Raw genomic sequence first — 17,690 nt, 5'->3', positions numbered from 1 at the left:
ATCCTATAGAAAAGCTTGAATACCGCTGCAACTTACAACTTCTTCTAATTAGTTTTTGGTTACGTAGAAGGGTTAATAAGAGTTGTGCATGGAGGCAGGATGAAATCAAAGAAAGAAAATGCAAGAAAGGAGGGAAAATCCACAAAGACCGATAAAAAAAATAGGCTTAATTTCACTTTTGGTCCCCTATCTTTTCAAAAGTTGCGATTTTGGCCTCTAACTAATTAAAATACAAAACAGCCCCCCTATGTTTTGGATCTATGACAGTTTTGTCCCCCAAGGCCACTTTTGAATGAATCTTCGCTGACGTGGCACCCACATCCCTTAAGTGAGGTGCCACGTGTCGACCATTGTGGGTGCCACGTCAGCGAAGACTAAGTCAAAAGTGGCCTTGGAGGCCAAAACTGTCAAAGATCCAATATATAGGGGGCTGTTTTGTATTTTAATTAGTTAGGGGGGCAAAATCGCAACTTTTGAGAAGATAGAGGGCCAAAAGTGCAATTAAGTCAAAAAAATAATCAATACTATACTTCTAATACAGGGCCCGTTTGTTTTAAATTTAAAAAAATTGATTTTTTTTTTAATTTTTAAAAATGGATGTTTTGGAAATTTACTCAAAAATAGTAGAAGTTATTTCAAACTCATTTGGTATAAGTTAAAAAAAATATTTTGACATTCACTAACTTATATATTCATTGTTTGAGATTTTACATAGTAAAAATCACATATTTTTTCAAAAAGGCATCTTTCAAAAATGATTTTTAAAAAAGCTATTTGAAATAGCTTTTTTTTTTAGAGACTTTTTCAAAATTTTAGTATCCAAAAAAATTATAACAAAATGATGAAATACTAGAAATGACATTTTAAGTTAAACTATTCAAACGAAATTTTCATTTGAAGCTTTCTTTAAAAATTTCTTTATTAAAACAGTTATAACAAAAACATATTACACTAGAAAAATCTATTTTAAAAAAAGCCATAACAAACGGGCCCACAATATTATGAGAGAAAATCTCATTGAGTGGAAACTATAGAAATGTGAATTTGTGAACGAATTTCCTTAATGTTTGTGGTCATGGGAACAAGCATTTATACAATTATGTAGTCGTTAACCTTAGTTAATTCTATCTGCACAATAGAGAATTGCATTGCTTCATCTATAAGTAACTAACTTTCCTTTTAAATCTATAGTGGCTAACTATCAATAACTGTTTCAACAATTTGTTGAGATGTAACTTGTCGAGCTGGTAGTTCTAAGCTCGATATGCTCAGGTGCTTGAGATCACTTTCGTGTAATAATGTTCGGTGACATTTAACATAGGAAAGGTTAATCATTTTCCACCATAGGAAAGTTTTTTATGACCATTGGATTAAATAGGATTATAGATTTTATGATGGTTTGTCCACACTACATCATTCATCAACATTTTCTCTCCTCCATTCCTCCACTGAAGCACTCACCCAACACCACCACAATAGTGTATTCATCTTCCATCTTCGATTGCAATCCATAGTGTAACACCCCGTTACCCAAAAGCAATTAAATAACAAATATTCATCAGAGTAATTCCACAAACGGGCATGCTACACGTCATTTCAAAATTTCTTAAATAGAAAATAAAACTATTTAGTCAAAACAACTTGATATATATGAAAACATAGCAGCGGAATAGTTTTCAAATCCATAACCTCATGAACATCCAACAACAGTCTATGGCATTAAAGGCCTTAGCATAAGTCAACAACATTGTTCAAAAGACAATAAAAGGTTCCACATCACAATTCCAAAATTTGATACATGGAAAGGAAAAACAACAATAATATAAATAATAATTTTCATCCCATGTATCAGAGCCCTAGACACGACATTGAGCCACCACCAACTACTCAGGATCACCTGCAAGTTACCCATAGGAAGGGCAACATTTTCAAGCAGAAGGGGTGAGATTCACAACAATAAATATAGATATTAAATCTTCAATTGAATCTAACACCTTATAACATCAAATACATCATCTTGCAAATATACATAATTAATTCACAAGCAACAACAACATCATCATAATCCACTTAACGAGTATGTATATAATGTACATATTCACCAACAACATCATCATCATCAGGTAACAACCACAATCAACAACTAAGACTCATGCAAATGACATGACAACACTGCTAAGACAACACCTTAGACTTCTCAATGGATGCAGATATGCATGTGGTACCAAACAGGACCGAAGCCCTCACCGCTTTTGAATGATTAAAGCATTCATCAGGACCGAAGCCCTCACCGCTGTTGAGCAACTAGTACTCCAGGACATGAGTCCTCTCCGCTGTTTTATGCATATGCAATGGACCTACTTGTGTATATCTGCATACAACTGACCATGCAATGCAAACTCCATGTGACTCCACTTAAACAACATGTATGATTCAATAAATAACATACATTTCAGTCATCATCAGTAATCATCAATCCAGCAATCCAATCATCCCAAATAATGCATAATTACATATAACCATGCTCAAAACTACAACATCAAACACTACCATCCATACAAACAAACAACACTCAGGAACTGTGCAATTCGCCTCGCGAGCACATCTACTCGCTATGGCGAGTTCACAAAACTACTTGCTCGCCATGGCGAGTTCAAGGCGAACTCGAGGCGAGTGAAAAATAGGTGCTCTCGGGAAAAAAATGACATTTTCTCACTCCAACTTCTATACTAAGCTCCCTAATCATCTTTTTAACCTGAAAATTATTCCAGTCTTCATTATTATCATCTAGGTACCTTAAATCATCCCCAAAACATCTTATAACAACTTTTCAAAAATCAAGTTTTAATCTGGGCTACTCGCCATGGCGAGTTGGTCTGCTCGCGAGGCGAGCTATGAAGTTGCTCACTCGCCATGGCGAGCAAGGCTACTCGCGAGGCGAGCGATAAACTTCTGTACGGGCAGAAAACTGGTTTTTCCCAAAAATCCCATTTTTCTTCCAATCACTCCCCAAATCAGTTTACATATGAGAAATGAATGTTTCTATGCAACCAAAACCAAATTCTAACATCAGAACAGCAGTATCTACTCCAAAAACGAATAATTCAATTTATACCAAATTCTTCAATTTCACTCCAAAACCTGTTAAACTCAAAATCAGACTTTAAAATCTACACTATTGAAGTAAACCTCACCCTTACCTTAAATTTGCAGAAGAAATGCACAGCAAAAATCAACTCTTGGTTCTTCCTTGGTTCTCTCTTGTTTTCTCCCAAAACTGGTTCTACGTGAAACTGATTCTAACTTCTCTGTATAACTTCCCACTCAAAAGTAACTCCCTTCTAATTACACTTAACTTCCCATAATTTCTATTAACTCCTATTAATTCCCCAAACACCAAAATAATTATTATTTCATACTTATTCTAATTATTACTAAATAAACCATATAATAAAATAATACACCACATAAATCACCCAAAAATCACACATATATATAAATATATACATATACTCCACATAAATCACCAAACATCATATATAACTATATATATACTCCACATAAATCAAAAATAGTTAAATAAAACAACTACGGCGTTACACATAGAAAAGCACAAAAATCACCACTCAAATTTGGGTAAAATTGCTTATCCAACCACTCAAACAACTTCATTTATTTTCTTCTCCTCATCCCTTCCTCCCACTCATCTAAAATCTGTGATCTAGAATTTGAAATCTGGGTAACTATAAATATTATTTTGATATGGGTACTAACCAGTAACCACAAACATTCTACCATCATATTAATTTTTGTAATAATGGTACAGAAGAATAAATTTATACAGTGGCGGAGCCAGGAATATTGTAAAGTCCGGGCAAAAAAAAATTTGCAACACATGTATAGGGCGTACATAAGAAATTGCAAGCAAATAATAAAAAACGTAAAGAAATTGCCCAATTTATAGGGGTTTATATAAGAAATTCATAGGGATTTACACAAAAAATTTGGTCCGGAGCCCGGGCGAGTGCCTGGGGTCGCCAGGCCTTAAAACCGCCCCTGAATTTATAGCAATGGGTAATACTCGTACTCCTAATCAATTTCATTTTATCAACAACAACAAAAAAATCGTATTAATCAGTGCGTTTCTACCAAGTTTGGCTAGCTTTTTGGATTTTTCTGTGGAGGGTTGCGGCTATTAAATCAATTTCACACCTAATTGTGGCTTATTTTCTTGTTTGCCGTAAACCTTTGTATATTTTGCCTATACTTGCACACCTTATGCTTGTTTTATTCCTTAAAAGAGCGTTTTTTTTTTTTTTTTTTACTTTAATTACATGAAGATTGTTCTTTGATTTTAATTTTCTAAGTTTTTCAAGAATAAATTGATGAAGATGGATATGGATTGTAGTCTCTTGGTGATGCTGAATTGCATATTTGCATGGATATGGATTGTAGTCTCTTGGTGATGCTGAATTGCATATTTGCATTTTCACGAGGTTGAAGATGATGAGGGAAAAATATAGCGTAGGCTGACCATGATAAAATTTATGTTGCTCTTTAATCTAATGGTAGGAAAAAACTTTCCCATGGTGGGAAAGGATTAACCTTTCCCGTGTTAAATGCCACCTCAATTTTAACCACTAGATTAAGCAAAGAACATTGTCTTATCATAGACTCTCAACATTGAATTTTTTTTTCCACACCACCTGCCATTCTCTCTCCTCCATGTCTCTCTCACCCACCACCACTACCGGCAACTCTCCTGTCGACAAATCCATTTGTGAAGCCACACACATCATTTATAGGATTCACTTCAAACAGAACACACACACACAGAGAGAGAGAGAGAGAGAGAGAGAGAGAGAGAGAGAGAGAGAGAGAGAGAGAGAGAGAGAGAGAGAGAGAGAGAGAGAGAGAGAGAGAGAGAGAGAGAGAGAGAGAGAGAGAGAGAGAGAGAGAGAGAGAGAGAGAGAGAGAGAGAGAGAGAGAGAGAGAGAGAGAGAGAGAGAGAGAGAGAGAGAGAGAGAGAGAGAGAGAGAGAGAGAGAGAGAGAGCAAATGGAATTGAAAACATGAAAAGAGATAGACATGTAATTTTATCCAATCAAAGAATTAAATGTTGAACTTGATCTCTATCTGCTTTATCCTTAAGAACAACAAACATGTCCTTAAAAGTAAGCTTATCAACAAAAGAACCCATAATCAAGTTCATATGATTAACCCCATCAACCTTCTCAGCAAGAGCACAAACCTTAATTGCACCAATCACATGTTTTCCATCTGAGAATAGGAACGATTGTTGCTTCGTGGGAGGGGCTGTAATTGTGAATGGGGATAATGGGGTTCTTCTTCTTTATGTTTATTTTGTGGGGTAGCAGTGGTGAATAGAATAGGAACGAGGAAGAGTTGCAGGTGGTGGGTGAGAGAGACATGGAGGAGAGAATGGTTGGGGAAGATGGTGTGAAAAAATCAAGTGTTAAAAGAACATGGTAAGACAATGTTCTTCATTTAATCAAACATTTAAATCTATCTTTCCTATGATGGGAAAGTTTTACACTTTCCCATGTGAAAAGCCACCAATATTCTCCTCATCTTTGTGGAGAAAAATTCTCCGCTCGCGAGTTCTCATATAGGGTAGTCTCTGGAGAGATCTCCACTTAAGGATACAATTTGACATCTAATCAAAAGTATTTGGGCAATTATTGAAAAATAAACATTTAATATATAAGATAATATGTAAATAATTTATAAATGGAGAAATGAACAAAATCTTGCCCCAAGATTTATATAATAAAAAAAAATGGTATTTAAACATCCATTTGGTGACAACTTTTGTGACAACTTTCTCTCTTATACTCACGTCATTTTTACTTTATCTCTCTATTGTTTTGGTTTCCGTGCAAATATTTACTTTTCCTTTGTAAATTATGGTTGTCACATAAATTATCAACCAAATTGATTGTTCAAATAACACTCCTCTAAAAAAAATCTATAAAGATATAACCCTATATCACACAATGTAGACAAAAGCTATGGACTCTTTGTTACCGTTAAGCCGCAGAATGCAATACTGCAATTGGTGGTCCAAACTCGTGATATACTAGGCCCTCTGCTTAATGCTTTTTTTTATTTTTTGAGCAAACTTAATGCTTTTATTGTGAAAGAGGTTTGTTATTTAAATAAGCATATTATTAGTTTAAGTTTTTAAATTCGATCCAATGATAAATTACTTAGATGAATAACAAATTATTGCATCATTTGAAAACTTTAAATGTTTTAAAACTACTCAAAGATTAAATTAACTACTTTTTTTTTTTTTTTTATGATTGAAATCATGTAAAAAAGTTCCCTGAATCTATTTCCCTTAAACTTTTCTTATATATATAAAAAAATGTAATATTTACATGGGAAAAAAAAAATGCAAATCAAATACTACATATCTACTTCCCTTAATTTGAGCCCTTGATAAGTTATTGTCAACCTTGTTGTCTTGTAGTTCTAATGAATGAATGAGTACAAAATTCACTCATTCCACCATATTTGACCCCATGTGCTACTTCATCAGGAGTCAACATCAGGTAAATCGTACTCCTGCAACTGGACTGGCTCTTGGCATATTTTGCATGTTCCACCTAACAAAGTCCCAATTTTATGGCCATACTTTTCTTCCATGCATCCCTTTGATAAGTATTGAAAAACTTATATTTCTTGTGATTATGTTACAAACATCTTGATATGATACTTAAAAGAACACTCATCATGTGGTGATGACTAGGTTAGTTCTAGAAACAAGTATGTAAGGATGCACTTGTCTTTTTTGGGTATGAATATTGTATGACCTCCTAATAGAACCAATGAAAAATATAATCAAAGTTTTTTCTCTAAATTCTAGAGTGTGCATGATCCTTATTCAAATTAGGTCGAATCAATCTTATTTTTTTTATGCGTATGAGTATTATTTTATACTTTTGGATTACAACATTCACACTACCACTTATGTTATTCGTATATGGTATTTGACCAGAAATTATGTCGTAACTTATATTACATCTAAAATAACACTTTCTCTAGGATTTAACCCATAAATTATATAATTAAAGTTTCCAAAGCATATAAATTAGAACAAAAAAATGATACTTTTTTTTAGAGGATGAGAAAATGATACCTTGAGGACTACATTAATCTTTATTTTAAGAAATGAAGTACTTAGGCAAACACTTACAGAACTGCATGGGCATGGCAGTGTATCATATAAATACAATATAACTAGTAGAGCCAAAACCTTGGGGAAATGAACAAATTTCAAATGGGATTGAAATAAAACTAGGACATGGACGCTCCTTTCATTTCTTTCTCTTTGAAGATAAGAGACAACTCTAACAGTGTACTGCATAGAAGCACTTAAATAATTGACCATTACTACTGTCACAATTTTGTATCTATTATATAGACATATAGTGCCAAAAACAATATTATCGTGCTATTTTGTCGTGTCACCTCGAAAAATATAACTCTTGTGACTTGTGACACTATGTGCATTCTTTTTTTTCAAGAAACAAAAACAAAATACTATTACATATTAGAATCAAGCATGAATAAAAAATGCATGTAAATTTCATGATTTTACTCTACCACCACCCCCTAACTGCTTTCAAAGACAGAGTAACCCTTGCTAAAATCTGCATTTAAAAATTACAATAATTAAATTGATAAATTAATATTAAAGGGTACATCAATGCCATAAATATTCAACTTTCTTCCTAATTAGATGAATTTGGTTTCTTTGGTGTCAGATCCAAGTGATGGCCAAAATTGTGCATTCTTCACCTTTGATATGCTTGCCAACACACTAAATGGAGTCACATCCCCAACTATTGTCACCTTCTTTGCAGCAAAATCTATGTTGAAGGAGGTAACTCCTGCCAATAAAATCAACAACATTAAAATCTCATATTTGAATTCCAATCCGTAAATGCGTGACATATTTATTGACCGTTCGATCTTAAATTGAACAGTGAAAGATTATTTAAAGATAGTTTTAAATCGATGATCGAGATCAATTAGTGCGTTTAAATACATTTTTTAAATGTACATAATCGAGTCCTTACCTTGCATTTTAGAGATGTGTTTCCTCAGCTTCCCTTCACACCCTTTGCAATGCAAAGAAACCCTCAATACCACAACCTGCTCAAATATTTACTCAAATCATCAATTATTGAACATTCAAGTTGTGGACAACGGTCCAATTCAATTCGCTTCATAAAACTAGTCATGGTTATTCTACAAATATATGCTTCCAAACTTGCTTAGTTATATTCACGAAGCATATCATAAATTTAAAATTAGAGAGCCCTTAGAAAGCAATAAATGCAGAAAATTAAGATTGGAAAATCCTAAACAAGTGCCAAAAAAAAAACGTATGAAGCATTGACACTGGACACGACATTGCCACTTCTCATTGACACAGTAATAATTTGAGAGAATGTAACCACGAGTGTCAAATGTGTCCGACATGTGTTGGATACTAGACACACCTTCAATTTAAAGTGTTGATGCTACGAGAAAAGAAAACTAACCTGGCTTGAGGAGCCCGATTTCGATGCAGGGTTGGCTTCATTTTGACCAACAACTTGATCCTTTTTATCATCAACCTTAGTTAATACCAAGCTAGAATCATAATCTGAAGAGCCATCTAAAAAAGTTGTGTCGCTGAGCAAAGATCTAGTTGAACCATGTGGAGTAATTGAGTCAGAATTTGGCTTAACCAATCTCCTTTTCAGAATGGAATCAATCGTCTTAGAAGAGTAACTGTTAGTGACATTTTCCTCTGTGCTTTTCTTCTTTTGCTCATAAACTTTAGCTCCATTTTTCATGTTCTGTCCAATTGGCTTGGAAGAAGAAGAAGAAGAAGTGGTTTTCTTCTTGGGGTCAATAGGTAGCTGAGAAGAAGAACATGGAGCAGTGATAGTCTTGGAAGTGCTTCTTCTTGAATCATTGATAATAGGGTTGTGGCGATCAATGACTTTGCCTCCAAGTTGAATGGTATTTGAAGAGGAGCATGAAGCTTGTTCCATGCTAAGACATATTGCTGTTGAGGCTTGTGAAGCACAGAAGATATCCATTCTTTTCATCTTTTGGATAACAAAAACAAAGAAATTTAGTGCTTCTTAAAAGAATCTATAGGTAGCTAGCACAGAGAGAAGGTTCTGATATAAAGAGGAAAAAACTACTGCCTAAGTAGTACAAAATAAAAGCTTGGTTGACATCTATGAAGCATGGATACGGACACAGATACGACACGGACACTGACACTGATACGCCGACACAGCTAATAATTTGAAAAAAATAGATAATGCAGTGTAATTACAAGTGTCCGACACCGGAACACGCCTAATCCGAAGAGTGTCCGTGCTTCATAGGTCAACACCGATTGGTTATAAATGTGTTTGGTTGTTTTGGACGTGAAAATTAGAAAAATAATAATTGAGGGAGGTATTTAAGGGTATAGTAGAAACATAAGGTGTTGAAACTTGACAGTGAAGTGGAAACTTGCATTAGTGTGTTTGTTTCAACTTAGAGTAGATAAAAAGGTTTAAATTTTGCCAAAGCTATATATCAAATTTGAGAAAATTTAAATGTAATAAAGTGTAAAAAAGTTTGGAACAGTGATTTAATAGTATAACATCCAAGATCCCTTTGTCACTCGGTTTGTAGTGGGGACCTCAACCATAAATAACATACCAAAAAAATATCAACAAATTAAGGTTGTTCATATAGTTGTCAATGGTTTTATCATGGCAATAGGAATGATGCACGTGTATTGGAAACAAATGCCATAAAAACGAATCAATGCAAAATTTGACAAGTTTGCAATGAAGTGGATGAATGTCCTTGATGACCATATCGTTATTGATGTTTTGGCAGATTATTAAAAGGGTGGGAATAGAGATTGTAGAATTACCAAGTTTACGTTAAAGACACAACAAAATAAGATGATCTTTTATGGGATATAACAAACATTTCTTTTGCTTTAAATAATGAAAATGATATATGATGAGTACACAAAGTTAAACTATCACGGTTATTCTAAAAGTTTAGTGGTGAATTGTTAATTAACCTGTATATTTTTTTCTAGTGGTAAAATAGCCATGGTATTGTTTGTGCCAAAAAAAAGTCATGGTATTGATTCTTTCCAATAAAAAAATTATAAGAGCCGAGAATTTGTCAACATAGTTAAACCAAGCAATTGGTTTCAAGTGCTTAATGAACTTCATCAATGATGAATTGTTTGAGGCAACCTTAGATCGATTCTTGTGTAAAATAATTCTTGTCCAAACTTTATTTATCTTCGACCGAACTCTGAATTAACGGGTTTTATATTAAACTCCAAGTATCTTTGGACATTGGGATATACGTACAAAGAAGGGCATAAACAATGTGAATGCATCAAAAATTGAAGATTCATCATTGGGAACAAGATAGTGAAGCTTCAATGGCTATTATCAACGTATGCAATTGTATCGTTTTCCATGTTTGTGTTTGCTAAACTTTTTATACTAGGATTTGGTTAACCCTCCTTGATTGTAATTTAATTCTCATTTGATTATGCAATAGATGTTTATTTCGATTTAGCTAATTGTTTATATTCTTTATGCTCTTTGTTAATTTAATCGTTATCGAATTAATAGGTGAATAATCATGAATAACTTTTTTATTTAGTTTCTCGCTTTGATGATTGCTTTCCAATCGCAGATATTCTTTTGTTAAATGCCATTCCTATATGACAATTTTTGTATTTTGTTTTATCATAAAATTGTTCCTGAACTTGTCAAATCGAGAGGCAAGACTCTACAAAAACTGAAATTTTTGTCCTCCACTAAACGAAAGCACAATTTTTTGACTCAAATACAAATTGTCTAACCAAAATAATATTGTATCTACCAAACATTAGACAAGACAAACCAATTGTTCAATACTTGAAAAATGGTCATGTGTTGTTTGATGTTATGTTATGTATTGTTCTATTTACTATTTACCTTCTAACAACAAATCAAACAAATTCATAATGAACTAAAATGTGCGGATCATTCTCCATGGATAAATATATGATATACGTAAGGTTTGAGATTCAAACCCCAACCACCACAAAAGAATTAATAATTGTTGTTAAAAAAAGAAATTAATAGATACTCTAAAGGACAAAATCAATAAAATCAACATATTAATATTCTCTTAAAAAATGTGTATTTAACTTTTTTTAATATATTTTTTTAAAAAAAATATATTAAATTTTTTTTCTAATTTTAGCGTGACAAAAACTAAACAACCAACCGTTAATTTTGAGTTCTGAACTTTTGGCCTGTTGGACATGGCCTACAGGTTTAAATACGTACTTATCTTACCATGCAATGACTGCAAGCTGTCTTGGAATCCTTTTATAAAGAACATTAAAAACCTATCCAGATTAGAAGAGAGTAACGGCTAGATAACATTTGTATCAGTTTGTTTCGTGTGGTAAATTCAAAGAATTAATTGGAATAAACAGCCTATATATGGCACCCGTTGGAAGCATAGCGGGTTGATAAATCATAACGTGCCCCCTTCAAAAAAATTCAGCATAATCCACAATTAATTGATTTAAAGATATATCAAATTAACTCATTTTTTATTAAAAGTTAATAAGACATTAATTTTATGTATATCATTGACATATTAAATGATTTTTAATTAATGTCAAATTTTATATAGATGAGAGCTATATTATAATATTTTTCAATCCAACAATCGATTTTATAATACATGATATCCGACAAAGAAATATTAGAGGTCTCTCGTATATTAAGTTTGACAATGTGGTGTCAATTGATCTTGACCCATTATAAATATGGTCATTTAAAAAACTAAACAGCAATAGTCCACAAGTCGTAGCTCAATTGAAAAAAATATCAAAAATTTTAGGTCGGATGTCATGACTGGTATTCAAACACCGACACTTATATATTTGTGTGTGAGTTTATAATAATTTTCTCGTTTCGTCAATTAAAAAAATAACAACTATAAAAGTAGAGACTTTTTAAGTCTAACTACTCTCTATGAGTTTTATATGAATTTCTAACAAAAGTATTAAAAAGAGTGTATTAATAAGATATGTGATTGAAAAAAAAATAATAAATGCATTTAGAATTTTATAGAGGATATTCTTATATTTATAGACAATTTTGTTGTTGTTGTCGTCGTCATAAATGGTCTTGTCTTAAGGGAATGAGCAAATAGTTTTTTACAATATTAAACAACATAAAATAGAGTTTAATTACTGGTACACTAAAAAATATAAAGTTAGTTTCACATACATCCAGTTATGTGTTGCAGCGTCAAGTGTGTAATCTGCAGAACAAGTGTGTGTGTGCACGCGTGCACGCGTGCGCCATGCTTTTGCTTTTAGTTGCACTTCTATTATATAGGTATTTAGTTGCCAAGTGAGTGGGCATACATTGGAGGAATTTTTTAGATAATGTTTCATTCACATTTTTGCTAATTTTGAAATTTAATTGTTTCTTATTTTTATGCATTACACATAACTGTTATAAAAAGTTCCTTTAGTTCTAAAATTCTTGTGCTTCCTCGCAATATTGAAGGTTTGAAGTTTTTTTGATTGAATCTGAATCCTTAAATTCTGAAATGTTCCCTTATTACTAATGACTAATAGAAGGCAAGCCATAACAAACATTTAGGTGTGTGAAACCTTACTATAATGCTCTATGAAGGAATTCTAGGGAATGGTAAGTGACATGCTCAGGATTTTGTGTACCTTATGTTAGTTCACTGTTTAGTAACTTTTCATTCTCTAAATCATTCCCTAGAAATCGAACTTAGCTAATTAACAATAGATGCAGGGATCAACAAGGTCCGTGAATCAATATTTTCCTGCACTATAGCATTATACTCCCTCCGTCCTTTAATGTAGTCATCTATTGCCTTTTTCACATTTCTTAAGAAAAGTTGCCGGTGTAATTAATGTGTCTGTTTTGTGTATTAATATTACAAAATTGTCCTTTGTTTGTATGTGTATTAAATTTGACTTTTCATATTTCAAGACAAGATAGTGGTATTAATTAGGGGTATGTTTAGAAGAAAAAAAAATACATCTAATAATTTAAAAAGGGGTTTACATTTAAGGACAAAAGTAAAATTAAATGGGTGTTTGCATATAGGAACAGAAAGAATAGTAAGGATTTACACACCTAAATATTTGTTATGGCTTGTCTTTATATTTGCCGATACTCATTTTCGTGCCGTATGCAAATTTTCAAGAGAAACTGATCAAGAGAAACAAAACACTATCTTCAATTCCACTTGCTCTTGTGTGTGTAAAAGTTTTCTACATAGAAAGCTTAGTCTGTGAGTAATGAAAAATAAAGGAAAATTTTATGCAATTTGTTTCTTTCAGCCAAAGTTTCATTTTTTAGGCTTTGTTTATTTATTCAGGATAAATGAGAATGATCTATTCAAACATGGTTGTTGAAGTGGATCAAGAGTTGAAGTTTTGCAATACATATTCTTGAAATGTGATAATTAAGTTTGATTTTTCACTCAATGTGATAATTAAGTTAGTGTGAACTTGAATATTCCGTCAGGGATTGACAACAATAAGATACTAGTTATATTTTCTACATATAAAATGGATATAGGGTATTAGTTGTTAGGTATGACGAATTAGGTGGCAAATTGGAGGATGGGGGCCGGAGTGTTTCAAGTTGGTGGCGGGAGTTGAGTCGGATTAGGGAAAGGGGCGGTGATGGTGGTAGTGGCTTGTTTGGTGGGCACGTGATGAGGAGGGTGGGTGACGGGTTGGAAACTTCTTTTTGGTTTGACAGGTGGTTAGGTGAGGTTCCCTTTGATCATTAATATTGGGTCTTTGATCATTGACACATGATTATAGTGTAACAGCCCGATTTTTAGCTAGATTTATTTTAATTACTTTTATTATGTGTTTGTGTGTGATTATTTGTGCTTGTGTGTATTTAATTGTCATCGGGTGCATTTACGTGGATTACCGTATTAGAAGGGTATTTTAGTCATTTGGCGGGTAAGGGTAACATGGTAATTTTGGTGAGAATTATTTTAATAATTAGTGAGAACCCTTATTTTACTAAGTTACTAGTGTAGTGATTAGTTTTTACCGTTAGTGACCGTTGGTTACATTTTACCGTTATTAATTAAAATATCGTTTGGAGTGTAGTAATATTTTTGGTTTGAATAGAAATGGGTTAAGCCCACTAGAAACTAAGTTAAGCCCATTAGTGGAGATAACACTAGGGTTGTGTTAGAAGAATCAATTCATTCATTTCACAAAAATATTTCTAGAGAGAGAGGTAGAGAGAGAAAGAGGTGAAGAGAAGAGCAAAAGGATTTTGGAGAGAAGAGCTTTAGGAATCAAGTGGGTGACTTAGGAGCTGAATTGAAGCAAGAGTTTGGGTTAATCTTCTTCTAAGGTAAGGGGGTTAGTTATTATCATAATCATGTACAATTTTTGCATTTTCTCATGTTGTATGAAAATGGATTGATGAACAATTGTTGCTAAATTCGTGCTCTTGTTGTGATGCTATTTTCTTGTGCATGAATTGATGATTATGGTATGCTTGTGGGTGAAATTACATGTTTCAAAGTATGTATAAATGTTAAGTTATGAAATTATACTTAATTGATGAAATTTGATATGTTTTGATTGAAATGAGATGTAAATCATATGTAATTGATGTTGTTGTTGCTGAGATATGTTGTTGATTATGATCTATGGCTTGGGTGTTCACATACCATAATTGTTGATGAGAAATAAGATGTTGTTGGTGGTTTTGTGAAATTGATGAAGTTGAGTTAAGTGTTCATGTGAAGGACCAAATTGAACTTTGATATTTATGGTGGTTGACTGAAATTTTGTTATTGTTGGATGAATTGAACCTAGGAGAATTTCTGTTTTCATGTTGTGGTTATGTTAGTTGAGTTGTTTGGGAGAAAACGGGTTTTTCGTGTGAAATGTCGATGTTTAAGCGTTTTCGCCAATAAGTGATTATGTGAGGTTTTGGAAAATGACTTTTGGGATGGTTGAAACATGAAATTTTTGTAGATTATGATAGTGCCAAGTATTAGGAGCATGTAGGCGAAAACGGCATCGAAAACGGATTAACGGTTTGATTTTTATGCGCGAAAACGTAGAAGTTGAATTTTGCATAGTCTGCTACTGTCAAAATCATGAAGCGATCTTACAAATCGTGAGGTGATTTTGACAGAAACAACAAATTTTCTGCATAGCCTGATTTTGTCGAATCATGAAGCGATTTCGCAAATCATGAGGCGATTTTGACAGCAACATCAAATTTTTCTACTCAGTCTGATGCTGTCAAAATCATGAAGCGATCTTACGAGTCATGAAGCGATTTTGGCAGCCTAGAAACCTTAAAAATGCAATTTTCTTTGATCCAATTACTTCCAAACTTCTTCCTAAGTGTAGGGGCTTTATCCTAATCATCTAGGGATGTTTTTATGAAAGAAATAGCTTTGTATTAAGGGCTTAGTGAGTCCTTGTATTTTCTTGACTTTAATGAAACATTATGATATGAATCTTTGCAAAACTTGAGTTTAAGTGAGTTGGCCTATGAAACGTTGATGTATACACTACTGCACTCATATGTGATTTGTGTATATACATGGTTGAGGTCCTAGAGTTTATTTATTTGGTTTTAGTTCATTTGTTCTAATCATGTAAAAAGTGATATTTCGGATGGGAATGTGAAAAGTTGTGAAATGGGGTTTTTCATACGAACTTAAGTTGTTCTTGGATTAATGTTTAATGGTCCGGAGGCAACTTAAATTCATGAATACATGATTGGTTAAGGTTGTTTGAGAACTCTCAACTTGTCTATGTTGTTTTGTCTTGGGAATTGTCAATGTTGGCCGTTTGCCACTTGACACGGTCTTTGGTCGGAAATGTTTCTTGAACTAATTGTCTTACAAATTGTGGTGACTATTCTTATATGGCTATGTGATAGTTGATTATGAATGGTTATATGTTGGATATGTTATTTGTCATGAGATATTGTATGTTCTCTTACTTGGAATATGAGAATTGTTTGGAGTGGTGAAACTATATGATATAGTTGATGTTGAATGACATTGTTGATTATTGATAATCATGTTGATGTGATGATGATGAATGCTATGATTTATTTGTGTGGGCATGTTTCTTGATAATGCAATGTTGTGGAGATAATCAATATAATTGGGTGTTGTCCTATATATTGAGGTTGAAATTGTGAATTGTTGTCGCATTATCAAGTCCTTATACATGTCCATGCATCATAGTCGAGATGAAATGATGTTTTATTCATTATTGGGCTCCGGCCTAGCAGAGATCTTTTGGGATCTAGTTTTAGGGCTTCGGCCTGGCAGAGATCTTTTGAGATCTGGATACGATGTTTTATTCATTATAGGGCTTCGGCCTGGCAGAGATCTTTTGAGATCTGGATTTGGGTGACAACCTTTTTGGAGATTCGGTACCACATGCATTATGTGTCAATAAGTGCATATCATAGCATGAGTCCTATGTGAAATGGGTGATTGGTGATGAATTGAGATGAATGAATGTTGATAATGATTGATGTTTGTGAATGAATGTTTATGATTGGATAATTACTCATGTGATTGATATATGTTGATAGGAGCTATCAAGTTGTGATATAAGTATTTATGCATGACTATTATTATTCAAGTGCATGATATTATTTGATTTAATTGTTATCTGGATTATGATAATGTAATGCTTACCCCCAGTGGTTTTAATCGCCTACTTGCTGGTATGGGTGAGTAGACGTTGTGCAGGAGTAGTCTCGGTGAGTCTTTGCTTGGGATATCGGGAGCTTCCTCCGATATCGGTGTCGTGTCGGCTCTGATCTAGGCTTGTCGTGTCGGTCTAGATTAGGTTGTTTATATTTTCCTTTGGATTATTATTTTGTTGATGACTACCCGTATGTTTGGGTTTTGAGATTTATCTTTGGGATATGATTTATTTGCTTATGGCATGTATATATTTGATCACTCTGATTTATATTCAGCTGCGGCTGTTGAGGTTTATATACATGTCTATCGTTTTTGAATTTTGAATATGATGTAATCTCTATTTCTTGAATAAATGTATTATTCGCATGTTTAATTGCTTTAATAGAAATAGGAGCGTTACACATAGCACCAGCAACTACTGCCAAAGTATCAAATACTTTTATCTGGCCATCCCTCATTGTTATGTCTATTTCTTCTCGCCCAATACAAACTATGATGTGTGGAGCAAGTACCAATGACAACCAATAACCAAATATAACTAACCACAAGCAATAACAACAAAATAGACCTAGTCTATAAACCAAGTGCATAGCAAAACCACAATCTAACCAAAGGATAAACAAGATAAAGAGAGTAGAGAAAAATAGACAGCACCAAGAAATGTTCACCTAGTTCGGTCCAAACTTGACCTACTCTGGAGGAGAGATTGATCTCTCCAATCCACGATCAATGAGTTCTTACAAAGAAATACAAATGGGTTCCAAGAAATTAGCTTCAACAAGCTCACAAAGAACAACCCTAATTTCTACCCATTTTCCCAATCTCACCAATGAACAAGACACTCATGATTTTCACTCT

The 17,690-nt window shown here is 33.3% G+C and overlaps 1 protein-coding gene across 1 annotated transcript; it reads right to left on the bottom strand.

Moving 5' to 3' along the window:
- Positions 1–7,457: 7,457 nt before the first annotated feature.
- Positions 7,458–9,588, bottom strand: LOC25484091 (protein SODIUM POTASSIUM ROOT DEFECTIVE 2). The gene is made up of 3 exons (XM_013612846.3): positions 8,576–9,588; positions 8,108–8,183; positions 7,458–7,918 (listed from the first exon to the last, which is right to left on the bottom strand). Exons 1-3 carry the CDS (start codon positions 9,128–9,130, stop codon positions 7,764–7,766), a joined length of 786 nt encoding a protein of 261 aa, XP_013468300.1. The 5' UTR covers positions 9,131–9,588; the 3' UTR covers positions 7,458–7,763.
- Positions 9,589–17,690: the final 8,102 nt, after the last annotated feature.

Source organism: Medicago truncatula, chromosome 1, assembly GCF_003473485.1.
Source record: "Medicago truncatula cultivar Jemalong A17 chromosome 1, MtrunA17r5.0-ANR, whole genome shotgun sequence".
Classification (NCBI taxonomy): Eukaryota; Viridiplantae; Streptophyta; class Magnoliopsida; order Fabales; family Fabaceae; genus Medicago; species Medicago truncatula.
The sequence above is the reverse complement of the archived record's forward strand: the minus strand, read 5'-3'. Positions and strand labels throughout refer to the sequence as shown.